The sequence below is a fragment of the Mustela nivalis genome (assembly GCF_964662115.1).
Source record: "Mustela nivalis genome assembly, chromosome: 18".
In the NCBI taxonomy this organism is placed as follows: Eukaryota; Metazoa; Chordata; class Mammalia; order Carnivora; family Mustelidae; genus Mustela; species Mustela nivalis.
In genome coordinates, this window is record NC_139037.1 from 32942952 (window position 1) to 32970686 (window position 27735).

General features: G+C 55.2%; 1 protein-coding gene across 2 annotated transcripts in view; it reads left to right on the forward strand.

Annotated features, from left to right (window-relative positions):
• Positions 1-27406, forward strand: part of ZNF423 (zinc finger protein 423) — a 334053-nt gene extending 306647 nt beyond the window's left edge. For both annotated transcript variants that reach the window (XM_082711334.1, XM_082711335.1), the window contains exons 7-8: positions 876-991; positions 26707-27406. In XM_082711334.1, the coding sequence (XP_082567460.1) occupies positions 876-991; positions 26707-26736 (146 nt within the window). In that variant the 3' untranslated portion in view covers positions 26737-27406. The remainder of the gene's footprint in view (positions 1-875; positions 992-26706) is intronic.
• The last annotated feature ends 329 nt before the right edge of the window (positions 27407-27735 follow it).

Sequence of the window (27735 nt, forward strand, 5' to 3'; positions counted from 1 at the left end):
AGCCAGGGCTGTGACCCACTCCACGACGGGCCTGAGGAAGGGGCTGTGCTACGGGGAGAGTCCCTGCACACTCACACGCCTCTGGGGTGCACGGGAGTCTTGGAACATGCTGGGGCCACTTCCCCCTCAGTCTCGGGAGCTCCCCCCGCCCCAAATGCTACCATCATACCCTATGGGCCAGGCGGAGACTGGCACCAAGGGGCTTTGACTGCCAGGTCTGCTGACCCAGGACGCGGGGCCTCTGCATGGGGATCGGAGGAATATAACCTCAACAAGAATAGTAATTCGTGTTCATCGAACATCTTCTTATACCAGATAATGTGTTAAATTTATTTAATTCAACCCACAGCTTTGCTGCCTGCAAGCAGTGGGACCTAGGACGGGTCACTTCTTCTTCCCAGGGTTTCAGTTTCCTCGTCCATAAAATGAGGGTAACAATAGGGCTCGCCTTACAGGCCTGTGCTAGAGTTAGGAGCCCACACGCAGACAGTGTCTGGCAAGGGGCGATGGTGATGGCGATGACATTTCCTGCACGAATCATGTGCCGGGCCATCTTCTAAGCATTTTGAAAGTATTAACCCATTTGATCCTCCCAGTCACCCAATGTGCTACATACTTTAATGATCCTCATTTTTTTCAGAAGAAGAAATGAGGTCCAGAGAGGCTCAGTGACTTACCCAGTGTTGCACAGCCCCTTGGTGGCAGAGCTCAGCTCCACTGGCTCTGCTCCCTCTAGTAGCTGCCGGTGGTCTCCCTGCAGCCCCATATTTGGCCGACTGTGTCTGTGGTTGTGTGATTCCTTACTTGTGGATGGGGTGGGGGTGGCCGGGCTGGTGTCTCCAGAGTCTGGCCCTAACGGCCGTGTCCGTGTCCAGTCTTTGTCCAGGCCAACAAGTTGCAGCAGCACATCTTTGCCGTGCATGGGCAGGAGGACAAGATCTACGACTGCTCGCAGTGCCCACAGAAGTTCTTCTTCCAGACCGAGCTGCAGGTGAGTACCTTCATCTACTGCATGCCCCTCCTGGGGCTCTTTGGGGCCCCCATGGGCACGGAGGGTCGTGGGGTGAAGCCAGGATGGTGGGGTCTTGGACTTAGCCTCACCCCCATCCAAAGAGGAACAGGTGCTTGTTGTGGCACCAGTGGCTGTCCTCGTGGAGGCTCGCGTGTGGTGGCCTCCCGGCCCCTGTTGCCCAGCACTCTCGGATGAGCAGACCCGGAGCAGCAGACCTGGTGAGGAGTCAGAGGCTCTCGGTGCTGGGGTCTCCGTGCCGGCCCCTTCCCATCTTGGGGATCCTGTTTCTGCACCGGTCCTTCACCGTGATGATGTTCAGCAGAGCTTTGGATCTGTGGCTGGTGGTCTCTGCAGCTTGTGTGGCTGAATCCTGGGGCTGTGTATGGCCAAAATGTGGGTCTGGGGTCTTAGGGCCTCCAGCTCCGCCCGGGAAAGCCAGAAAAGCGAGAGCAGTCGGGCTGGGCCCCAGCTCCGAGGAAGGGGTGCCGGGCCTGGGTCCTGAGGCAGATGGGGCACTCGGGGGCAGCACAGCGGCCCCGGCCAGCTTCCTCCAATCCCCATGCAGCAGCTGCAGCAGCCGAGAGGGCCCTGGTGAGGCGATGCTGTGTGGGTTGTCCTCCCCAGACCCCTGGTGCCACTCCTCTTGGTGTCCTACCTGTTACTGGTTTCTCAGGACTCCTCTGTGTCCAGGGGAAGCTGCCTTCTTGCCTACTGGCTTTTGCATGAAATTCTTGCAACCCTGGATTTGTCGCATACCCACCCAGAAATACCGTGAGCACGCGCATGCACACACACACACACACACACACACACACACACACCCAGAATACCACTCAGAATACCACTGTACCCGAGAGGTACCCCCGCCCCAGGCGAGTGCTGACCTGGCTCTCAGAAGTCATGCCCTTCCCTGAAGCTGAGGCTGAGGCTACAGAAGCAGGGCTGAGTCCTAACTTCACTGAGGGGCAGCAGTGGAGGGCCCCTTTTCTGGGGTCGAAGGGGTAAAGCAGCCCAGCGACGTAGCCCGCTCTGGGTGGTCATCTAGAGAAACACAAACAGACCACTGGAGGGCTCAGTGAGGATTCACCCTCCGACAGTCAAGGTCCCTTCTTGTGGGCTGGCCCCGGGTCAGGGCCGCTCAGGCAGAGCTGACTCCATCCTGTCACACTGTGGGACAGAGTTAAGGACCTAACTATGGACCCAGGCCCAGAGACAGGTTTCCACTGCCAAGAGCCACCAGCAAGGTGGTGACACGGGCCAGGGCCCACCGCGGTCCCCACCTCAATCCACAGCCTGAGCTAAGCCCACTAGCAGCCCCTCTCCCAGCTGACCGAGGGAGATTTGTGCCGGCCCCTTGTTGGCCTGAAGGTTTTTCCCAGGGAAGTCGCCCAGTCCTGCCTTTTGTGAGCGTCCTGGGTATCCCAGCACCGCAGACCAGCCTCCTGATGCCGAGGCCCAGGGACCTGTGGTTTCAAGCTGGACCCGCTTCGGCTGCCCTCACCTGGGGCCGCAGAGCGTCCAAGACATCAGAGTGGTTCCTGTGAGCTGGTGGTTTCCTGGGTCATCCCGTCAACCTTTCCAGCAGATCCTCAAATGCCGAGAACCTTGCTAAACTATAGCCTTAACGAGTGACTATTTTCTGCAATTAATGATTTTAATTACAGACCATTTAAATGTGGAAGTGTTGTAGCACACCAGATCTAGGCAAATAATGGCTTTCCTTAAGTAACTTGAATAGCAATTTTCTGGTTTTTAGAGAGGAGGGTTTTTCAGGCATTGAAGTTTTCCTCATCATTACGTAGAACCTGGGGCTGGTGGGCAGGTGTGTTATTTTCCAGGGCTGACCTGTGGGGGTCTGTGTGTACAGCAGGAAGCAGGGTCCTAGCCAGAGCCTTGACTGGCTCTCCTGGCTATATGTCATTTGAGGTCCCGTGGGGAGACTCACGGAAACTAATGGTTGTTGGCACAAGTGACTCTGAGCTGAGAGGTCTTAAGATACAGGGCTTAGGAGTTTTCTCATTGTAGAATTGGAAATTCCTGCTGTGGCTATAGAGGTAACAGAGGTAGGATTTAACCCTGGCAGGCTTGGTCTGTGTTCCAGTGATGTGTCTACCTCCAAAAAGAATGTTCTCTTAGGATACATTAACAGGAGCACTATTGCCAGGATGAGGGAGGGGGATGTCCTGTCTGATTCTGAGCTCTTCTGGCTCTGCCCAAAGACTGACATTGATTTAAAGGACTTCGGACAGACTGGAGCACATTCATATCAGAGTGATTAGGAGCAGGAGAGGGGACTAAGCTTTTCTATGCAGTTGTTCAGAGCATGTACACGGAGGGCCCACTGTGTGCCAGGCACTCGATCTAGGAACTGACAAGACTGTGCTGAATGAGACAGAGAAATGCCCATAGGGCCTACATTCGAGAGGGATTGATAGACAGTGTCCTGTCACGGTCACCACAAAGAAAATAAAACCGGGTGATAGGCTAGAGTGGGATGGGAGTGAGTTTGGGTAATCCTTGGAGGGCCTCTCTGAGGAGGTGGCATCTGAGTGAAGACCTGGCTGGTTAGAAGGAGAGAGTGTGTAGGGGGCAACTATGAGTGCAAATGCCCTGTGGCCATGTCAGCTGGGTGTGCTGCTAGGACGATAGTAGGCAAAAGGCGGCTAAAGCCCAGTGAGTATAGAGGAGGGGTGTGGAAAGGGCTGGCAGGTGGATTCCAAGTTGTGATGGGATTTATAGGACAGCAAAGGAGCTTGGATTTTATCCCCATTGTGCTGGCAATCCAAATAAGGAAGAAGTATTATCCAATTTCCATTCTGAATCAAAATATAAGACATCTGGTCTTTGAAAGACACTGTTAAGAAAACAAAAAAGTCACAAGACAGGAAGAAAATATGTGCAAATCACCTATTTGATGAAGGACTTGTATCCAGGACATGTTAAAAAAAAAAAAAAACACACACACACACACACAAAAACCCTCACTACTTAATAATGAAGGGGAAAATCCATTGTAAGACACGTGTAGCATTTCAGCCCTTCACCGAGGATATGGGGACGCTCAACATGATTATAATTAGGGAATCGCAAACGAAAACCACAGTGCAACCGCACCATACGCCCACCAGAACGATCAAAACAGAAGCAAAGAGCCAGCCCTGCCGAGCTCTGTCCAGGGTGCGGAGGGGCGCTGGGACTCTGCACACTGCTGGCGGGAGCCTGGAGTGTGGGGCCAGCAGGCAAAGCAGTTCGTGGGTTCCTGTCAAGTTAAACATACACTTGTCATTTGACTAAGCAGTCTTCCTGCTCCGTGTTTATCCTGGAGAGCGAGAAACACACTCACACCAAAATCTTCATCCCCAACTAGAAGCCCCTTAACTGTCCCTTACCTGGGAACGGACGGACAGGTGTGGTACATTGCTGCTGTGGCGCAGTCTTTGGCAATAAAAAGCAGCCACTGGTAAACACGCAGCCACTTGGACGAATCTGTGAGTGCCAAGAGAACGAAGCCAGATTTGAAAGGTTCCATGCTACAGGGCTCTATTTACCTGATGTTCCAGAACAAGGCAAGACTATTGGAACAGAAAACACCAACGATTGCCAGGCGCTGGAGGTGGGGGAGGAGATAGGGAGACTCAGCAAGGTCTGCGTGTACACACGCACCCACGCACACAGGTTCGCTCCGGGAGCTCGGGCAGACTGCTAGGCTGTGAGGGTCCAGCCTGACCCTAGAGAACTTTGGGGGGACCATTCACCGGGAGACGATGCAGGCAGATTGCTGTGGTAGTGTGGGGACAGCTGTCTTCAAGCATTTTAAGCTCTGTGAGCTTGCTTCCCGAGGTCCCAAGACTTGCGGCGGTGGGCGAACACTCAAAGGCGTGCATAGGCATTGCTCTCTGGGCTTAGCTCGAGCAGGACGGGGAATGGAGTTGTCGCGACACAGGGTGGCTTTGGGTTGCCAAGAGCAGGCAGTGGTGTTTCAGAATGTTTTCTCAAAACATTCTCACCAGGGGTGTTTCTGGTGTTTGAGAATCTAGGGCCCCTTTCTTGAGGTGGTGACACTCTGCCTTCTGCCTCCTCCTGGTTCCTACCGTGTTCGCCTCCTGCAGCCTGACTTTCAGGGCTCGTCTCTTCCAGGAGAAAGGTGCCCAGGCTGCCGTGGCTTCCGTCATTTCTGCTGTGACAGACACCCCTGGATATTTCAGCAGAGGGGACTAGTGTGGGGATTTGGTGATGCAAGCAGCCAGATGGAACCCCCTGGCCAACCCGGAAATAGTGACTGCTGCAAAGAGGCAGCACACAGGCGTCGGGTTCTAGATGCCTGCAGAGGGAATCTGATGGTTGAGTTCTGATGGTTGATGGTCGGCAGTCCAGCCCTGCTCCACTGAACTGTGGCCCAAGTGGGGGAAGGGAGCCCAGGGGGTAAACACCGCAAACACCCACTGGGCAGGCGAGCTTGGTGTTTGCAGCTGGCTCCCTCCCTTACCAGCTCGAGGCCAGAGTTTTCATATCTATAAAATGGGATTATTAGCAGTTCCCACCTATAGTTGGGTTGCAGGTGCCCTTGGCATGGTGACTGGCCCATAGGACACCTGGGCCTGCAGTACTGGCATTACTGGGACCGTGGTTATTAGCATATGATTAGCATGAGGTCCGATGGCTTTGCGGGGTGGGTGGGGGGCCTCCGCTAGGGCTTTGCTGTGATTTCGTGATTTCTAGCTTGAGTGTGAACACAATGAGAGGCTGAGTCCTTCCATCTGGGGTGCCCAGCCACGTGGGAAGGCCATGGGCACGGGACACCCACACTGGGGCTCAGGGAGGAGCTGGGTGTGCAGAGAGATGAGGAGAGGTAGGAAGGCCACAGAGGCCAGGGCCTCAAGACTCCTTCTTCCCTTTGGCTGCCTCTGGCCCCGGGTTTTCCTCTGCATCGTTTCTCTTGGCCTTGCCCATGGCTCAGTGGAGGGCAGTATGCCGATTTGGTGGGGGGCCTGTGAGACAACCCTGTAAGCCACAGACCCCGAAAATGTCAGGGCTGTTGGCCTTGTGTTTCCAGCCTCGGGCCTCAGCAGATGAAGGCCTGGGGCCCTCTGGGCCCCTTGCCAGGGGTTAGCTGACCTGAGGGAAGGGGCTGGCTCAGCTGCCCAGCCCAGCTGTCTCGGAATCCCTGTGGACACCTCTGTGCCACAGACACCGGGCAGGATGGCATGTCCTTCTGTCCTTCCTGAGGCTCACAGTGTCCCGTTCTTGGCTGTCGCTGAGGGAATGTATGCAGGGCTGGCCTCTGACAGGGTGGACAAGCTCCCCCGTGAAGGTGGACAGCAAGTAGTCTGAACAGTCACCTGCCCTGGGCGGTTCCCTGCCGAGGACCACGCTCCGACCTGAGCGTTCTGCATGGGGATTGTCTCAGCCCCACCCCCTGAAGTAGGTCCTCTCATGCTCATTTACAGATCCGGAAACCGAGACTCCAGGAGCTTAAGTGGTGTGTCCGGGGGGGTCACGAGCGAAAGACAGAGCCACCGCATTGCCAAATTGTCTCTGCCACCGAGGCGAACAGAAACCCTCCAAAGTTTAAATGAATTGCCATTTATATGAGCTAATAGATTTAAATGAGGCCTGCAGTGCTGAACTATAAAAAGCCTTCATGTCAGGGGACCCAGAAACTATTTTAGTAGTTGGGCCAAGCAGGTAGCACAAGTGGCAGGAACAGGGGAGGCAAAGGAGCCTGCTCGCGGGTGGGCCCGGGCAGAAGTGTGCTGGGGCCGGAGCTGCAGTGCCAAGCCTGAGCCCAGCGTTTGTTAGGCTGGAGCTCGGGGCCCGGAGCCTGCAAACCTTGCAACAAGCAAGGGGGTGAGTTCAGCTCAGGCGAGGCTTGGGCAGAGGATGGGATAAGTTTGGGCATGGAGTCAGGGGCCTCAGAAGACCACAAGCTTCCTGGTGTTGCCACTTGCCCCAGTGACGGCAGCCTCGCTGGGTGCTGTTGTAGGGAGCCTCGAGTCTGAGGACGTGTCTCTCCGATGGGGGACGTCCTGGCATTCCTCGGAGCTCTGGGAGAGGGCTGGGCTGGGCTGGGGGCAGCGGTGGGTCGGCCCTGTGCCCTGGAATCTAGACTCTCTTATTGACAACGTGAGGGGCCGCGGGAAGCGCTTCCCCAGCCGGGCCTGCAGCGGCAAAGCGGCCAGCCCTGCGTTGAGCGGGCGCATTTAAAGGATTAGCTCACGCTGTTTGCTTGTGTGTGCCTAATCATGCCGCTTCCAGCTAAATGATTACAATTGATTAAAAGCAGAGCTAGGTATTCTAACAAGCAACCTGGAGCCCTTCCAATGGGGTGAGCTGGACCCTGCCAGGCTGAATCCTGGTACCCAGCCAGGGGGAGGTGTCTGTGAGCCAGGGGTGTGGCCTGAGCTCCATGGGGACCCTTCCTTCTGAGCTCTTAAGAACATTTGGGTTGACCCTTCTTCTCATTCCATTTTCATTTAAGAATATTTACTGAGTAGCTATTATAGGTGGGCGCCATCGCCGGGGCCCCCAGGCTCGACTGTGAACAGGTCGACACGGTCCCTGTTCTCACCCAGCTGTCTTTTCTTTGCGAGATATGAGCGTAAGTCAGTAAATACATGAACTAGGTCATTTCAGACTGTAGAATTTTGAGGACAGTAAAACACTGTTTGGCGATGGAAAATGATGTGTGTGTGTGTGTGTGTGTGTGTGTGTGTCACGGCAAGGGTGAGGGGATGTTGAGGATGAAAAATTGGGTTGGGTAGTCAAGGAAGGCTAGCATTTCAACAGAGCCCTGAAGGTTGAGAAGGAGCCTGTGTGGGGAAGAACTAGGGGAACCTTCTGGGAGAGGGAATAGCCAATACAGAGACTCAGAGACATGAACGGATTTGGCGGGTCCAAGGTCCAGAGAAAAGGGCAGTGGGGCTGGCAGGGGGGTGAACACCGTCTTGCTTCATTGATTGGGTCGATTCGGTGAGGTGGGTGCTTCCTGGCTGCTCTGTTCTTGCTGATCCCTCTGCTCCAAAGCCCTTCCTTTCTTCTCCGGCTTCAGGGCTCAGCTCAAGAGGTCCCTTCTTCGAGAAGCTCTCCCGGTTTCTCTGGCCCTGGGCTTAACCCCTCGATCCCTTTGCCAGTGCAGATTGTAATAACCGTGTCTATACCTGACTTTCCACCCAAATATGCGTTTGGGGCCAGTGAAGCCCCCTTCTGCCATCCATCCGACCATCCCCACATGTTTTACCACATTTCTTGAGCTTCTAGAAAGGAGCAAAATAAGGGAAAGAACACAACCGGGAAGGGAGTTAAAGAGGGAGGGTTGCAGATTCGAGGGGCCCCGTTTTTAAGTTCCTCGTCCTTAGAAGATGGGTAACCGAGGAGCCAGTTTCCTTGCCTGCGCGCTCCTGCCGTCAGATCCAGCCAGATAATTATAACTAATAATAATTAAAAATTAAAAGTGCTCTAGGCACATACTTAGCATTTGACTCTTTGGCTGAGTTTTCTGTGAGTAGGAGCCTCTCCCTCCATTCCACTTCAAAGTCAGCCCTGTCCCTGCTACCCCACTGCTGCAGGGAGAGCTGGGACAGGCCGGGCTGGGCTGGGCCGGGCCGGGCTGGGCCAGGGGAAGCGTCTGGTGACACCCGGCCGTGGTTCCAGGGACTGAGAACCTGTTGCTTCCTTGAAGTTGCCCCCAGTCTGTTCCATTCTTTTCCGCGTTAGACATCAGATCATTATTTCCATGCCATGATTTCCATCTTAGACATTTCCATCTTAAACAGAGATCCTTCTCTGGCCTCAGTTTCCTTGTCTGTAAAATGGGGTGAGACCCACTGCCTCCGCGGGGTGTGAGGGTGGAGAGCCTGTGTGTGAAAAGCACTTAGCAACTAAGCCTTCCTGTGGGTAGCCCATGGCCCATTCCAGGCTAGGATGGCTTTGTGGAAGAACACCAGCGCTTTTCACAGACCAGATTCTAGTCTGTGTGACGGACGACACGGCGTGGCGGTGCCCAGCCCACTCTGTGGACCGGCAGCAGTTCTGTGACCTTGAACAAGTCACGGATGGTCGATGGGCCCTGGTAACTGGGGGGTCATGACAGCCCCTTCCTGAGGGTATCGGGGAGAAGAAAGGCAGTGATCCCCAAAGAGCCTCCAGCACCGGGTAGAGGTTCGGTCAGGCCTAGCCACTGTCATCGTCAATGTCACAACGGTGGTGCCCGTGGTTCACACATTGGTTCACTCACTCATTCAGTCCGCCGGGCGTGGATGCGTCCCAGGGAGCCCACGGGTGTTCACCGAGCACCGTCTCTGTGCAGAGGTGTGCAGGCGCTGGGGACGCACGGAGGCCCAAATCCCTCAAATGTTGCGGGGAGAGGGACGGTAAGCCGGTGAGAACACGCGGAACGAATGCTTATTGTATGTTTGTGACCTAACACAGTGTAATGTAGAGCGTGTCCCCCAGCTGTGTCATATACCACACATAGCCTGCCAGAACCCTGCATGACTGTGCCATGTCACAGGAGGCCTGGGGGAGGCAGACCTCCCCTCCTCCTTGCTGTGTCCCCAGACGCCATCTAGCTGGGTCTCTCCATCTGTGGGGCACGGCCTTCCCCGCTCACCCTAAAGCATATCACCGATGTCGTCGTCTTGTACCTCTGTGACCACTGGGTGACTGAGTCGGCTGAAGGGCCATGTGTGGCTGTTTTGGGTCCGCATCTGGAGGAGACAGAGGGGTGGTCATACAGGGCCCCTCGTTGTCCTGAGCCCAGGGCCTGGGTCTGGGCCACTCACCCCAACACAGTAGAAACAAGACAGCATTTCCTGAGTGCTTACTGGGAGGCTGACTGCCTCCTTCACATGTTGTAGTGTTTGGAGGCCTCATGTTGACCCCACAGGTGTGGCCTCCTGAGATCTCCATATCACAGCTGGGGAGGCTCCCTAGGGTCACACAGCTGTTAGAGGTGCAGAGGTATGAACAAGGCGGCCTGACACGAAGTCTGTGTTCCTTTTTTTTTTTTTTTTTAAGAGATTTTATTTATTTATTTGACAGAGATCTCAAGTAGGCAGAGAGAGAGGGAGAAGCAGGCTCCCCGCCAAGCAGAGAGCTTGATGTGGGGCTCGATCCCAGGACCCTGAGATGATGACCTGAGCCTAAGGCAGAGGCTTAACCCACTGAGCCACCCAGGCGCCCCTGTGTTCTTAGCCCCGAGGGCTGAGGCAGTGGGACTCTCAATCCCTTAGGAGCCAAGGGACAGGCCTCTGGGTGCTGGGGGCCGGGTGCTGGGGGCAAGCAGACCTTCCCTCCCAGGAGAGTGACACAGCTTCAGGGCATGGGACTGTCCCACTCTGGGCAGGCAGGGCGAACAGTGGCTACTGTGGTCACCACAAGAAGTGCAAGGGAGGAACAGGCCCCGGAGGAGCCTCTGCCTGGATGTGCCCAGATGCCCTCACGAGGCCCAGGGCTCTGCCCGCTTGAGCAATGAAGTGTGTGGAGGCCCAGGTGGGGACTGGGCCCCCCCCACCCACCCACGGCCCAGCTCCGGGCAGAGATGGCACTTGGAATCAGCCTCGGGCTGCCTGTCTGCCCATCAGAGCCTGTCATTCATGCCCTGGGGCGGGGGGCCAACCGACTTAAGAGGGGCACCATGCCATTGCGACAGATGGGCACGGGGGAGCTGCCAGGAGCCTCCAGCCAGCGGCCATTGTGTGTGCCGGGAGCCCAGCCCCTTGCGGGCACTGTCCCAGCCCAGACCAAATGCCTTCAGTTTCTTGGAAACAATAATACTACATAATCAATGGGTGCCTGGTCGGCCCAAGGCTCCCAGAGGCTGACACCGTGCAAAGCCCTGCTTCGGTACCCCCCCGCCGCCAACCTCCACCGACCTAGACAAAGAGGCAGCTGGACGTACAGGAAAGACACACACAGGCCTTGGGGACTGGAAAGGACAAATCTCAGAGTTGCTTCTTGCTGTCACTCTGACCTTGGGCATGTGACCTCCCTTCTGAGACCATTGTCTCCTGGCTGTTGAGCCAGTGCTGTCTCTCCCAGAGGCTCCCCGTGGGGGTGCCACATAGCGTTTGTGAAACATGAACCTAGTGCCCAGCCCATGGTGGGGGCATACAGTGGCCCTGGGGTAGAGTTGATGTGATGTGGTTGTCCCACTGTCAGAGGTGGGAGACTTGCTATCACGCCATGCCACACAGCATGGGGAAAACAGTAACAGAAACAAACCTCCAGACACCATGGGGGGCCCTTAGCATCGATTATCCTGATTCATCCTCAGGATAATCCTGTGAAGCCCCTGCCATCATTCTCCCCATTTTGCAGAGGGGGAGCCTGAGGCACAGCTGGGCAGTGGCAGAGGTGGGACTCGAACCTGGACAGCCTGGTTGGCTGTAGACCCCTAGTGCTGAACCATATTACTAATGGCGTGGGCAGGCTTTTTTCTGTCGGCGAGCCCATTCACGGGAAGCATGAGGCCTGCTTTGTCTCTCGATGAAGCCGTCTGCCTCCCCAACTTGTTGGGAGCGAGGCTGGCTGCTTCCCGCAAGGGTGCAGGGTCTGGCATGGCTGCAGGGCGGGGTGGGGTGGGGTGTGCGGGGTGGTGGTGCTTCTCCCCCGCCAGCTGAGAGACGAGACCCGGGCGCTCTTGGCGGAAGCCTGCCTTGCACTCTTTGGTCGAGCAGGAACAATTACTAATGACATTTAGAAAGAAATTAATGATGAGAAATGCAAGTTGGCATTTCAGGAGCACCAGTCAGCAGCCGTGCGTCCGCACTCACAGGAGAGGCGAGGGGTGGGGGCCAGGCACGGGGCCGGGGGAGAGGGAGGAGATGGCAGAAATTAATTTTGCTGTGTCAATAATGAACATGGCCCCACTCGCTCTGCTTCTGGAGTTCAGACAAAATCAAACACGGGGGGCTGGGGCTGGTCCAGCGTTGCAATGAGATTTCCTGTGTACTGGGATCTGGGCGGAGGCGGGTGACAGGTTTGGTTTGGTGACACCAGGAGACGGAGGGGTGGGCAGGGGACAGCCAGAGGGGAGGAAGCAGCCTGAGGACTGGGCCATTTGGGTGCAGATCCGAGCACCACCTCTCCCCAGTCGCAGGATGTATCAAGCTGCTTCTCTTTTCTTGACTTAGTTGCTTCATCAGTAAAATGGGGACAAGGGGGAGATGTAAAGATGATGTAGGAAGAACCGTCGGCCCAGTATGAGCACCGATTAGGAGCTCAATATATTGGGCGTTTCCTCATTGCCCTGATACACGACTCCTCATTGTAACATCTTGTGAACAGGAACAGCTCACGTGAGTTACACTGTAACTGGTCATTTCTTTTGTTCCCCGATACATCAAATGTTGGAGCTTCTTATATTCTTTGGGTCTGGGATAAAATATGGCATTGATAGGAGGTATGGGAGAAGGTGAGGGTGAAATTGTTTGGGGCAGGGACTGGGGCTCCCAGGGGGGGCTGGAGGGGTGTGGTGACTCCTTCCCTCCCCGTCAGGTGCTCCAGAGTGATGGAGAAGGCCCCCTTGCCAGTCTCCTCTCACGTCCGGAGGGAGGAGAGACACACAAGGAAAAGTTATTATCATAGTAACAAGGAACATTTTTGCCATGTGGAGGGCGAAAATTGACAGTGTGTGACCGGGGATATTGGACTCTTTAAATGGTGATCTGTGTTTCAAAAATGGAGATTTCCTATAATTATAGGGGCTAACATATAGTGCTTATTTAAAAAAAAAAAAAAAAAAGATTTATTTATTTATTTATTTATTTGACAGAGAGAGAGAGAGAGAGAGAGATCACAAGTAGGCAGAGAAGCAGGCAGAGAGAGGAGGAAGCAGGCTCCCCATTGAGCCGAGAGCCCGATGCGGAACTCGATCCCAGGACCCTAGGATCATGACCTGAGCCGAAGGCAGAGGGTTTAATCCACTGAGCCACCCATGGGCCCCCCATATAGTGCTTTTTGAGCATCAGACAGTGTTCTTAGCACTTTTAAACATTCAAGATATTCATTCTCATAATGCCTGCATTATGAAAGTAAGGAAACTGAGGCACGGGGAGGCTAACTATATCCCTAGGCCACAGAGCTGGTCAGTGCTGGACCTAGGCACCCGGCCCCAGATTCCGTCCTCTTGACCACCACACTAACTGGCTGGACTTCTTGATTTTTTGGCAAATCAGACCTAGAAATCCCTGGACCATACTTCTGTGTGGCAGCCATCCGCTGCCCCCTTTAGACACAAGGATGTGCTTCCCGGTTCAGCACAACCCCGGCTGGTCTGCCCTGCTTGGTTCCTTACCCACCTGGGCTCTGAGTCTCAGGCCTCTCCTGCAACACGTCACAGTTTGCAAAGACTATCGTGTTGGTGCCTCAACAACTTGGGACCACTTGAAGTGCCCTTTACTCTCACCATTTTTGCAGACCCGAAAGCTGAGGCTGGGAAAAGATGATGAGGTAGGACGCTTGCAGGGAGGAGAGGGCCCCCGGGGGGAAATGGGGATTCTTTTCCACCCACATGGTTTGTGTGTCTGAGCAGGGGAGGCAAGTGTGCCCCAACGGCTGGTCCCCCCCGCCCCCATCCTGAAGCCAGACCTGGATGCCCAGTCCAACCGCTGCATCCCTGACCCGGGGCACTGCCTTAGTCTCCCCCGTCCTTCCTTCTGAAGGTGCCACATTGAAAGTGTGGGCTTTCGAGTTGACCGTGATGGCGGAACCTCATGGTTGGTATTCATTAGGTCAATATCAAACGTCAGTATTGAACATGTTGTGAAAACTTCCACATGTGTTATCTAATTTGGGGGTCCTGACTAGACTCAGAGGCAGGCATTATTTACCCCACTTTTCAGGTGAGGAAACAGGAGCTTAGAGAAGTGAAGTGACTTATCCTAGGGTTACAGATAACAGTAAGTGACTAAAGTAGGATTTGGACTTCAAAGCCCATTGTCTTTCCACCAATCTATCTTCCTACCTACTTATATATTCACGCCCTCCTTTTTCCTCCTAGTCATCCATCTGCTACACATCTACTCATCTACCCATTCGTCTGTCCTTCCATCCATCCGTTGTCTACCCATCCATCCATTCAGCCGGCCAGACAGCTAGCTACACATCCATTAGTATCAAGTACCAAGAAAGTGCCAGAAAAGTGTCTTGTGACCCCTTCCTCATATACTCTCAATTCCATACTTACCTGCTACCCACGTTTCACACACATACACACACACACACACACACACACACACACACCCTTCCAGGGAATGGAGAGGGATGGGACCAGACTGGGGATATAGATGATCTAGATGATTCTTGATTTGCCTCCCGGAAGCCAGCGAGCTCTGCCTGGTGGTGGGAGGGAAGGTGTAGAGCAGACCCGTGTGGTCCTGGAGGGGCAGGTGTGTGGGCAGTGAGGAGGCCCCCACAGTTTGGAAGCTGGGCGCGGACGAGAAGGGCAGATAAGACAGGGCAGGCTGGGCCCCCGTGTTCTTCTGCCCCCTCGGTGGGCCCAGCTCCTGAGGAGTGGGCAGCCCCTGCATTCTGTGTGCCAGGGATCGCATTTGCCCCTTAGCTTGGTGCCAGGCTGGACTTCTTCGAGCGGGCAAAGGTATACACCCACGTGTTTCCACAAGAACCGTCGCAATCATTAAATATAATCGGTCTCAGCTGCAGTTTTGATCGCTGGGGCATGCACACAATTCATCATAGCAAATTAGGTCCACCTTCAGAACTGCCGGCTCCATAGCCTGGGGGGGTCTGTCAGTGAGGGGAGCTGGGCCATGTGGGCTCTGGAAAGCCATTTTTGGGGGTGGTGATGGGCCATGTTTTCTGAGGAGGCCCTCAGAATGCCTGCCAGAACAGCTCTTCATCCCGGCGGTTAATTTTCTAGAAATTTCGATGATGCAGGAAAGTTTCGCTTGTAGCAAAAATTTAGAGGAAAGTAGAAATGGATATGATCAAAGTCCTAAAATATCATTTATAAAACCTAAAAGCACTGGGTTAGTTTAGGGACCTGAACATATGTGTTCTGTATAATTAGTGACCGTGTGACCCAGATTTTCCAGGACAGCTTTGATTTTCAAGTAGTCTGTCGCAGCTATTGGCTATTTGTCCTGATTTTTGGCTTGTGAAATACGATGACTATATGTAGAGCTGGATTTTCTCATCCAATTTTAATGAATAAAAATTCCAAGTTGCAAAGGCCTGGAAAGATTTCAGTAACATTCAAGGGAACAATAGTCTCCCCCCGCTTTTTTTTCCCAACATGGCAAAATATTTAATGCCCTTAGGTGTGCCTCATGCTCACCTTCCCATCTCCCCAAGCATGGGGCAGCAGACTTTGAAAGCTGTCGGAGTTCCAGTCCTCTTGAGATGATTTCAGGGGAGGTCTCAGACCCCTGTGCTCAGAGGCAAGAGCCCCATTGTGCAGCCTCCCGACGCCCTCCGTCCTAATGGAGCCGGGCCCTGGAAGCTGTGCCATTGACTGCCACATGGGCTCAGTCACTGCAGGGGAAGCCTGGTACAGCACGGAGGCAGAAAAGGCAACCACTGCCAGCCAGCTTGGCAGGCAATGTGTCCCCTGGATGCTGCCATAGCTTCCAGCCCCCTCCGTCCAGCAGAGGCCCCGTAGGCTGCCGTCTCACTACTACGGTCTGTGCAACTTCTGATTTCCAAGCTTCCAGCCAGAGCTGCGGGGGAAACACAGGATCGGCCCTGGGTACCTTGGCTGTCTCTTTAGAGTGTGACTTTTCTCCTGCCCACCTGCCCACCTGCCCACCAAGCCTGTAGGATCCCAATCAGCTTTGGTTTTTTTAATTGTGGTAAAATACACAGAAGGAAAAATTTGCGGTCGAAAGCATTTCGAGCAAACACAACAGTGGCTCTAAGTCCATTTGCAACCTTAGGCAGCCATCCCCACCCTCCAGGAAAGAGTTGTGCAGAACTGCGACTCTGTCCCCACTGAACACTTAACTCCCCCTTCCCCTCAGCTCCTGGAAACCACCAGTCTACTTTCTGTCTCTCCGGATTTGACTACTCTAGGAACCTCACAGAAGTGGAATTATACAGTATTAGTCCTTCTGTGACTGGCTCGGTGCACTTAGCATAATGTCTTCAAAGGATCTCCCGGCTTTTAAGAAAAAAGCGTAACCTGCCCTGGGCAGGGCGGGGCAAGGGACGCGGAGGAGGGGGCAGCTCTGTTTCTTCTTCTCTCCCTGACCCTGTCAGGGGAGGCTTTGCTTCGCCACCGCCACCGTTGCTTGCTGGCTGTTATCTCAGAAATGCTCGCGGAGTTTGCAGGCGCGGGCTCTGAACCGACGTGGGGGCATCGGCAGAGAACTGAGAGATGGGGTCTCTGCCTGTCGCGCATAGCCTGCCTGGCGAGGGCATTACCACGGCTGGGAGACATAGCCGGGACCTTGTAGGTGGAGGAAAGTGCTAGAAGGACAGCTGTGCAGATGGGGAGCTGCGCCGTGATGGGGGGGCCCCTTGTTGAGTAAGTGGGAAGGCCTTTCTGAGGGGTGGAGATCAGATGGGGAGGGGTCTGGGAAATTTGAGGGGGGCATGCCGGGCTGCAAGAATGGCCACGAGAGGCTGAGGAAGTATCTGGAGCATCTGGGGAGCTGGAAGAAGGAGGTCTGGGGAACTCTGGCAGGGCTGTGGCCTTGGTCCAGGGTTCTGGGTGTGGTGGGGACCCTCTAGGGGATGGAACAGCACTCTCCCCCTTCCCTGCCCCTTGAGGAGAGAACTGGGCTTTGCCTCTTAGGGGAATTTAGTTTCTCAGCTCCCACAACCAGGGAGAGGGAGCCCAGGAGGGAACCTGTGTCATGGGCAGGTGGGGGTTTCTAGAGGGGTCCTGGTGATGGTGTGGGTGCGGACAGGCCCGCTGCACACCGAGGAGAGACAGAACGCCAAAAATAACAACCAGCCCTGAGCCACTTTGTAGCACGTTGTCAGTATAAGGTCTGTGTGTGTGTATGTCTGTGAGTATGTGTGTGTGTGTGTGTACAGGTATGCGTCTGGGTTTGTGGGGTATCCTTTAGTGTGTATGAACATGTTATTGTGGGGTATTCGTGAGCGAGGGAGTGGACCCCACACCATGGTCCGTGTGATGTCACTGCTCCTACCTCCTCGCCTGCGCTGGGCGTCAGCCTGGTCGCTGTGCTGGAAGGTGTTTGGGGCATCTTGCGGGCTTCACAAAATACGAGAGGCCTTAAGCTGGCGGCCTGTGGGCAGACTCAACCTGCAAACATTTGCTGATTGGCCTGCATTGTGCTTTAAACATCAAGACATTATATATTTTTGTTTTAAAGACGGAGGGGGTGGGGCAGAGGGAGAGGGAGAGAGAGAATCTCAAGCTGACTCCATGCTCAGTGCAGAGCCCGACTCAGGTCTCGAACCCATGACCCTGAGACCATGATCTGGGCCAAAATCAAGAGTCGGACATTTCACCAACTGAGCCACCTGGGAGATATATCTATCTATCTAAATATATATATTTATATATAATATTTATAATTTATAAATTGTATATTTATAAATATAAAGTATTTATAACTAATATATTATATATATTTATAAAATATAAAAAATAAATTAAAATATATATTTTAATCTAGTTTTCTAGAGTGGATATGAGGACGCCTGCCCCTTTCTGACAAGGCTTGGGTTCGTGGAATGACAGAGTCCCCACCTTGCCTTACTACCTTGCCACCAGCCTAGGCAACACTGGCTTTCAGGGCAAACTGACGGCGCAGCCCCCTGAGTGGGAGTCCTCTGTCAGGACTGGCCGCGCACTGTCGAAGGAGCCCTGTCCACTTTAGCCAGGTCTCCTGGATGCCACCTGCTCTTTTTCCATACAGCTGCCTTTGCTGTGAGCTTAGTGTCTCCACAGATGGGATGCCTCAGTCTTCCCAGACTGTTCTGTGTGTGGTCTTTGATTCACAGGTGCGCTGTGAGGTGGGGGAAAGACCCCTCTCTGGCCCAGGGGCCATTTCAGTGGCGTCTCAGGATACCAGGTTGATCTCTCCTCAGGCTCCGAGGTGGTGCGTGCCCTGGAGTCCTGCCCCGTTGCCCCAGGCTGCAATCATATCTCTAAGGGGTCTGACTCGGGCTCTTTGAGGCCATCCTGAAATTCATATTTGAGATGAACTATATCTCAGGGGCCTGGTTCTGAGCAGGTGCTTGGCTGTTGTGTTTGGAATGGACCTTCCAGTGACACAGGAGGGGTCTCCACTGGGAAGGAACCAAGGACCAGAGACTGGGGCTTACGGTCACCTCGCACACCATGGCCAGAATCCTTGAGTCCCGAGTGTGCTAGGCACCCAGACCTAGAGGGGTCCGGCCACTGGGGAACCCCACCTCCCTTTGGAGAAATGGCAAAGGTGGCAGCAAATTAATGCAGGACTCGGTGATGGTCAGGGTGCCTCAGTTGCCCACTTGGGGCAAATCTCTCAGCAGCCCTGGTGTGACACAGCCACAAAATTCCCGCTCTCTTTCATGCGGCTGCTACCTGAAGTCGCCCGTTTGCTGGCCTGTGATGCTGTCCACCCAGAAAGCAATGAGATGCCTTTGTATTCTGAAGTGTGCCCCCACCCTGGGGGTCCACTGTCCCTCCAGACAGGTATTATTCGTTTCCTTTTCTTGTTGGGTGACTCCGAATAGGAGCCTGTTGACGGCCTGGGCTCCCAGTGGAAGGCTGCAGGTTCCCTCCTTATTATCTATTCTCGGGTGGCTTTTATTTCCAAAGCACAGCCGTACAAAACCGGCCCCTTTGGGAATTCTTTAGGCTTTTTTTTTTTTTTTTCCCCACGACAACTTTTCTCTCAATTTTCCCTCGAAGAAAGATGTTTTTGCACTCATGGAACAGGTCGTTTGGCCAGGCCATCTGCTGGGGTCTTTTGTGTCCTGGGTGCCTCAGGGCACTGGTGAGAGAGGTGTTGGAGAGGGGCCCCAGAAACCCAGTGGTCATCCCCTCTTGGGGACACCTCTGTCAGAGGCAGTCTGGGTCCTCCAGCTCTTCCTCACGTGCCCCCAGGGGACTCCGAGGGCCCTGAGTCTGCTCCTGCTTTCGGTTCTGCAAGAAAGCAGCGAATCCCCCCAAAGCCAACGCTGGAAGCTGGAATCTCCCTGCAGGCCAGGAGATCCGGATGAACGGAGTCTCTCACCCGAGAGACAGACTTCCCCGGCTAAGCGGGTGCGACGCTCACTTCCCGCTGCTCGAGAGTGGCAGACGACAGCCTGTCTCGCTGTCTGGGAGACAGGACTGGGGAAGCCTTGCACACATCCTGGAGCATGGAAGGAGTTGCTTTTGACTCCGAGAACATTCCAGAGCTGTGTCCCGGGCCAGTGGGTGACTAGCATCACCCAGGACCCCGATGCCAAGGAGAGGTGTCACTCCACACAGCCCAGCTTTCCGTGCTGTCTGTGTCCATGCTGGCTTGCTGGGGGAGGGGGGGTCCCGTGGCGGGGGGGGACACAGGGTGCATACACGTCATCGCCTCGGCCCCCAGGGGAGCGGCTGCATCACTGGGTAGGCATTTAGAGGAAACCTTGGCCATCACTCACTCCTAATTTTAATGACGTGCATTAGCTAAATTGTGTTCTGAGTATTCATTCAGTGCTGTTTATGGCGTGCTCTCGAGTGCGCTTACCGTTTGTCAGAAGTGCAAACTAGCGAACATACGAGCCTTTAAGACAGGCCATCTGTTCGTCTTAGACCTTTGGACGATTGTCAAACGCTTCTAAAAATAAGTGCTCACTAGCAGAGAGGGGCTGCCCAGGTGATACACAGCCGAGAGGGAAGCAGGGCTGCCTTCGTCTGTACCCTCCCCAAAGGGAAATGTATAACTTGAGTGTTGGGGGGCAAAAGGGGGGCGGAATGCAGGAAAGGAGTCGAGGGAGGTGGGGAGCATGGAGGCCCTGCTGGTACAACTTCTCGGCTGGAGGTGCGAGCGTCTCCCCGTTCCTTGCCTTTCGTGTAACTCCACAGCTCAAATACCTTCGATGGCTCCCCATGGCCCAGAGTTAAGGGCGAGCTGCCGCGTCTCGCATCACGGAGTCTCATCAATAAGGCCCCCACCTTCCTTTCCAGGCTTGTCTCCATGGCACATACCCTGTGCTTCTGCCAAGCTGAATTATTCATTGTTCCCCCAGCATATGCTGTGCTCTCCGCATTTCACAAGCAGAACGGCGCCGTGGGTTCAGAGTTTGCTCTACACACGGGCTGCACGGGTGCGGGCCCGGCGCAGCCGTCAGCAGCTGCAGGACCCCAACACTCTGCACTGGCCTGCCTCACTTTTCTCATCTGTAAAATGGGGATAACCGTCATACTTCACTCCTGGAGTGGTTGTGGGGTTTTGGTGAGTTGGTGTAATTAGGGGTTGAGAATAGTGCCTGGCGCACAGTGATCACAGGAGGAGTGGTAGTTCTGATCATTTTCAGTGTCATTGACACCTCCGTGCCATTCGCTGGGGCGGAGGGGGACGGTGGTTATCCTCCTTGGAGAACTTTCTCTGTGCTCATGTGTACGCACATGTGCGTACACACACACACTCTCTCTTTCTCTCTTTCTCTCTCTCTCTCTCTGTCTCTCCAGGGTACACCCTAACCAAGCCATCCTCCATGGGCAGCTAGAAGGCCAACTTCTTCCTTAAACACCTGCCTGTCAAAAGTCCTCTCTCCAAAGTCCCTTTTTATAAAATGTCACCCCCTCCTACAGCCAGGAGCTTGTAAATGGCCAGGATGGGCCTTATTCTCTCCCTGATGCCCACTGCGTTACACAAGGCCAGGCTCCGTGTCTGTTAAATGGTCAAACAACAGAACTGCGCTTAGCTGGGATGTGGCTGCATTTAGCCCGAGTGTCTACCTTTTCCCCTAGAAGCAGAGGGAACATCTTCCTGTGGTTAAGGCGGGTTCTTGGACTTGGTCCCTGCTCCTGGAGACAGCTCTTTGTAAAGCCAGCCTCGCGAGAGGAGTGGCCTGGTGGTGGGCGGTGGGGAGAAAGGGCATTGGCCGCAGCCTCCTTCCCTACCTTGAACCAGAGGGAGGTGATGTGGGGTCAAGGTGAAGCCAGGTGGGTTCTTCAGGGGAAGATGAGTGGAACGTTCTGGGCGGTGGGGGGCTAAATGTTCCTGCATCCTTAACTAGCCAGGGATGCAAGGGCCAAGCCCTGGGACCAGCCCTTCTCTGGTGCCCTTTGAGAGTGAGGGTCTCCCCTTCGAACTGTGAGCTCCTCTAGAGAGAGGGCTGGAGCCGCGAACTTTGCATGTCAGTGCCCAGGCAGGGCCTGCATCTGGTGACTCGTTGAACAGGCTAGGAAAGAAGAGGTGCATGTGTGGGTGAACACATGGGTGAGTGCGGACCTCTCTTCCCCACGGAGTCTCCACATGCCTCCCCTCCTCACGGGATACCCGACTCTGTCCCCTGGGGGCAGGGAGAGCTGTGCCTTGTGGGTACTGAGGCTGTGGCCTGGGCTTGTGAGGAGCGATAACATCGGGAGCACTCCCGAGATCTCACCAGCCCTTGGAGGAGTAGCTGGCAAAAGGTGCAGTGCTCAGAGCATCAGACCTCCGTGCGGCTCCCATTGCAAGCCCAGAACCATGTGTGGTGCCAAGGGGGTCCCGGACCCAAGGAGGGGACCTCACAGAGCTCCCCGTCTGCTCAGGAAGACTCTTGGGGACGCCATTTATGGAGCACTTTCTCTTGGCCAGGCCGGGAGAAGTCCATGCACACTGTTTCCTGAGCCCTCGGGGCCTCTGAGGAAGAGGGCTATGTTATTACCACCCCTCCCCTCAGCCCGCAGAGGGGAAGGCACTTGCTCAAGGCCCCATGGCCGTTCAGTGGCAGAGTCGGGATTCACAACCAGGACTCCCCACTCGTCCCAGCCCGCTGAGGCTTTCTGCCTCCCTGTGATCACCCCAGGCAGTGGTGACCAGACTCAGGGCCAGGGCCCGTGCTAGGGACTTTACAGGCATTTTGTCCTCAAAGGAGCTGGAGCTCAGGAGGGGCAGCTAAGTGTGCTATCCATGAGGGGCGTGCAGTGCAGGCAGCCCCTTCTCCAATCTGGGTCTGTATGCAGAGAAGCCTCCTGTTGCTTCACAGGCCATATCTGCCAGGCTGACAGGTGCCAGCACCTCTGGTCTCCTCTCCTTGACACTGTGGTGGGTGGTGTCAAAGGGAGAGTGATCCCTCCGGATCAAGGGACGGAACACAGAGCCAGGACCTTGAGAAGAAAGCCCTGTAGGGGATGTGGGAGGGGCGCCCTGGTGGGCATGTGGGCACGTGATGGGTCGAGGCACAGACTGGGTTGAGCAGGGATGGTCCTGGTTTGGGTGAAGAGTGGGACCAGGCCAGAACCTCTGGCAGGCCCGTTCAAGTGTGCGTCTGTGATTCGGGAAGGAAGGTCCAGTGCCAAGCTCCCTGCTCCTTGCGTGTTTCCTCTGTGCCCAGCGCACCCCTGGCTTGGGCTCTAGATCGGGGTCATGTTGCTGCTGCGTGCCCAGCGACAAACATGGTGGCTGTCACCCAGCAGGGATGTAGTGAAGGTTTGTTGAATGAATGAATGGCCACGTGAATGAATGCAGACCTGCCGCAAAGGGCTCCTTGGCTTGGGCGCTCTGCTGACAACTTGCACAGAGAGAGGTCTCCACAGGACCCCTGACCTCCCCACCCCCCCTGCCCATCACTAACTTGTGTCCCAGGGGCAGGTGGCCCAGCAAGCCAGGACTAGGGCCCGGAAACAGGTCCTAGTGGAAACCTCTGTCCACAAGAGCTGTGTGCACTCTGTTGAGTGGGTGCAGCTCAGCCACAAACCAGTGCCCACCCCGCTTTGTGCCCCCCCCCCCCGTTTTATTTATCTCACCTGCTTCTCGGCCCACACCTGCGTCTCCCTGGCAGGCAGAGAGGCCCTTGCGGATGCCAGACCTCCTCTCTGGGCGCCTTCCAGTCCTTCCTGGCTCCCACCCCCACCCCACCCCCGGCCTTTATGGTGCTGGGAAGTGTTTATCTGCAGGGTTGGTAGTATCTTTAAAAAATGATTTTCTTCCTTCTCCGAAGGGGCTAAATATAGCACAGGCACAAATAGAGAACTAGACATTAAGCCAAATGCCCTTGTGAGAGCCGTGCGGGTGGACAGGGCTCTTGAAGACGGCTCGACGAAGCCCCCCACCCCTCCCGCCGCAGCTCCGAGCCGCGGGTCTCCGGCTTTCTTCAACTGTGCCGATCAACGGTGGCTCTGCCAGGAGCCGCTCGGCGCACAGGTGCGTGGGGTGATGGGTGAATCCTGGTGATGGGTCCCTGCCACCCACTCTGTCCTTCCAGCGCCTGTGGAGGAGCTGAGGCCGGCCCCCACCGAACACCTGGCCTCCTCAGCGCCCCCTGCCACACTCACGCTTACTGGGTGGCACAGACCCTTCTCTCTCACTGAGCTGCCATCTGCACCACTAATCCTGCACACACGTTTGGGTGTCCGTGTGTCTTGAGTTCCCCCTGCCGCCCCCTCCCTTCGTGCCCCTTGAGGGGGCGGGCCCAGCCGGAGTCCTCCCCTACCCCTCACTGTGCCCGGCCCAGAGCAGGGCATCCAGCAGGTAGTTAATAACGCAGTGCTGAATGCATCCTGGTGCCCGGGCCCCTTGGGGCATCAAGTTTCGACATTCCCATCTGCTGTGACATCCTGGGCTTTTGTTCTTGTAGAACTTCAGGGAAGGAAGTTTTTAGCCTTCTGTCTCAGAGCTCTCTTTGGGGAGGTTCTTTCTTGAGTCTAACTGAAGAGTTACCTGCTGCTCCGTGAGAGGAAAGGCCCGCTGTGGTTTCCACCAGAGAAGTGGCGTTTATTCTCTTATTTTCCTGACCAGTGGTCCTAAGCATAGGCTCCCGCCTCCTGGGTTTCTGTGCCAGCAGCCCGTGGAAGAGGCAGTGTGAACCGCGTGTTATACTGGCTCTGTTCTTGGTGTCCTGGCAAGAGGCTGTTTCATTATCCAGAGATCCCTGGACCCCACCCCCTGCCTTTACCCACATTGGCGGTGGGTGGTCCTTGAGGGTTTTTTGGAGATTAAATGTCATCTCTGGCCTTCTGCTGCTTGGGGAATGGTCCACACTCAGGGGCACCCAGAGCTTCTGCCGGCCAGGTCAAACCCCCCCTCCCAGTCTGCCATGTGACCCCTGCTGAGATCATCCCATGGGGGCCTGTCTTTGCCCGGCTCATCGGAGCCTCCATACCTTTGTGCTGGGCCTTTCACTCAGAACGCCCCCTCCTCTTGCCCCACAGCCTACCCGTACATAGAGTCGTTTGTTTACCCTTCCACTGATGCACTAAAAAATATTTACCAGGTGTCTCTGTTGTGCCAGGAACCATCATTTGAGGACAGAAAAAGAACTGTACATGTTTATCCTCCTAACCTCCCTCCTCCCCATTCCCCCCTGCATAAAGACGGACCTGACCACACTCCGAGAGCACCGGCCACGTGGCACTGTTAATTGACTGGCTGTTGGCAGGGTGGCAGAGGGAGACCCCCCAGTCATTCCCAGGCAGCTGTGCCTGCCATGTCACCGCAGGGCATCCTGGGCCTAGCCTGGGGCCAAGCGCTGTGGGGCTGAGAAAGGAGGTGATGTCCCCCTGTCTGCATCGCAGCAGAGGACACTCATCTTGCACTTGGGAGGCACGTAGATGTGTGGGAGGGGGGTCGGACATGCCTCGAGGGGCTGCAGGGAGGGATGGCAAGGGACGGGGAGGCCCCTTGGACTTCAGGCGTGGCTCAGTTGGGAGGGAGGTGAGAGGAGCTGAGAACTGACTCACCAAAGGCTTGGAAGCTAGGTGGATGCTTGGCTTCAGGGTGGGTCTGGCTCCCCACAGGCCTGGCTGCCTGTGCGGGGAGAGGTGCCTCGGCTGGAGGGTGGGTGTTCCCATGGAAACCGCCGCATCCCATCTGTGGCCTCAGACAACCTGCCTTGTGCCTCTGGGTCCATGGCACCCCCACCGAGGTGCCAGGCCACGCTGGTAGAGTTTGTCCTCATGCCCGGTGTGGAGTGTGGATGATCTGTGGACTGGGATGCCCATGAGTTGCAGGGTGCTGGGAAGCCTGCCTTCTCGCCCGAGGCCCTGGCTTTCTTGGATTCCAGTTGCCCGGTTCCACCCCAGCGGGTTCCCAGCTGGATGACCTTGAATCAGAATCCAGCCTCCCTGAGCCTCATTTCTTCATCTTCCTGTGGCCTACCTTGTAAGGCTATTGTGGGGATTGAAAGAGATGTCCCTCTAACAGCACACAGCGCATGTGCTGGCCAAGCCCCAGCTGTGGGGGCTTGTACCCAGGAGCCCAAGGAAAGGGGACAGCGGTGGTTGGCTGTCTGTGCTGCGGGCATCAGCAGGCATCTGCTATGTGGGGACAGGGTGATGAGCTTGCCTCAGGGGGTAGTGACATCACCACGGAGGCGGCAGCAGTGCCCACAGTGGGAAAAGGCTGCTATCGGGGCCCTGGGCCACGGAGTGGGGGTGGCTCCAGTCTCCCCCCCTGTCCCCCTCCCCGCACGCACAAAGCCACGGGCATCGGGCATCGGGCATCCTCTGAGAGCCCAGGAGAGAGACACGGCACCACGTCTGACCTCTGGTGGTCATGGGCAGAGCTGCAGGCAGGCGGCTCCCGGCCCCGAGGAGTCACTGCCCCAACTGGGGCGCCCAGGGTGTTGGGGGGACGGCCAGAGCACCCCGGAGACTTCACTCCTCATAACTGGAGGTTCTGTGCTGCTTTCAAGCAGGGCTCCTCTACTTTGGGTGGATTTTGCTTCCTTTCCAGGTGGTATAAGGCTGAATGTTACCTGAGGCTTTGATGAGATGGGTCCAGATTTAGAACAGGGACCACTGAAAAGAAACAGAGTCACTCTTGGAGGCCAAATCCCACCTCCAGCCCCAGGCCACTGGCTCATCTAAAAACAGATCAGCCCTGCTGGCCTGCTCGGGTTGGCACGAGGGAAGAGATGCCGTGGGCTGTGGTGAGATGGAAGTGCTTGGCCAGGGGGAGTCCCACCTGGACCCTGGCTTCCCCCGGTGGATTCAGGAGGAACCACACGGTCCTCTAGCCGAAGCACGGTCACGTGACTGGACTGGCAGGCCTCCTCCTTCAGTGCCCTCCCCGCTGGGTGACCCGTCCTCGGCCGCAGGCCCCCGCTGCCGCCCACTGCCTCCGCACGTCTGTGCCGCTCGGGTGTTTCTTGGCCGGAGAGCTGCGTAGCACATCTGCTGTCTCCTCCATGAGGCTCAGAGCAGCTCCCGGGAAGGACCGAGGAGGGGGTCTGGGGAGAGCCTGCAGGCGATCAGATATAATTTCCTCCTAATCATCAGAGCGAAAGGCAGACGGGAGAGGTGAGCAAGGATGTTTTTAATTCCTGCCACCCTCCCCTCCCCTCGCCCACTTCCTGGCATGTCCCTTTTGCCTTCCCAATAGCCAGTCCCCATGATAAGACCTGAACAGTCTTCAGAAACACAATTTCTAGAGAGCCCAGGTTGGCAGCAACAGGAACCCATCCCCGAACCCCAGATCAACGTGGCGTCTTGGCAGCTCTGTCCCCCGAGCACTTTTTCCTGGTTGCATTTTGTGTTGTAATAATCGAGATGCTTTTCTGTGGCTCCCGGCGTAAATGCACTGAGTGGGAGGGGACGGGCCTGCTCTCCATTCTTCTGCCCTCATGCGTGTCTCCTTTCTTCGCCTTTGCAGAACCACACGATGAGCCAGCACGCACAGTGAGGGACCGCTCGACAGGACACCTCTCCGCAGAAGGCTTGCCGGAGACGCCGTGGGGAGGGCCATTTGAACATTACATCCAATCAAAGTGTCATTTGCAACCCAGATGTAAAACTCTAATGATTTGGCCATGAGGCGCTGCTATTATAAGCAGCTGGAAATGAATATTAATGGGAGAGATTAAAAGTATTCCATGCTCAGTATTTTTTATTGTCCTGCTACAGCTAGTGTGCTTTTAGAGTTTCCGCCGAAGACTACATTTCTAGAGTTAGAGAAACCCGCTTTTTGAGGCTATTGTCCTTTGTTCCTTCATGTATTATATTGATAGTTTTTAAAAAAGGATTAGTGTGATTTTTTTTTTCCTTTGCTTCTTTTTTTTTTTCTTTCTTGTTTTTCTTCTCCCCCCCCCCCTTTGGTTAACTACTTTTTAATTGCAATTCTAGGTAATTGTGCATCGTGATGTGATTGCTTGGCTATTGTCTGAATATTTCCTTTTAATTTTTTAATTAAAGACTAATGCTTTGATTGGATTTGCCAGTTCACCGGACAGTGATTAAAACTATGTAATGAATATAATCGGTTTCAGTGCAACTGGATGGTCTGCTTTTAAATGTGACTTAATCTGACTGCAGTTACTAGTACAGTTCAATAAAGGGAATCCATGCGATTAGGATCGGCTGCCTGGTTCTCTCCTCCCCAGCCCGGGGCTCCGTGGGGGGCTGTCGTCACTCATAGGGTGGGGACCTACACAGGACAGACCCAGCCTCCCTTGGGAAAGAGGACACATAGTAGCCTAATACACCCAGTCTGGATCAGGTGGGCGGTGGCCACAGAAGTCCAAACAGAAGGAACCTTTAATGATGAAATGCTCTGATCATTTCATTTGTGGATGCGGGACCCTGAAGCTCCAGGGTAAGCGGGCTTATCCATGATGATTCCTTGTTTCTCCCCTTGGGGATGGCTTTCCCACGTTCTGGATGCAGATGGTTGAGTGGTTAACCC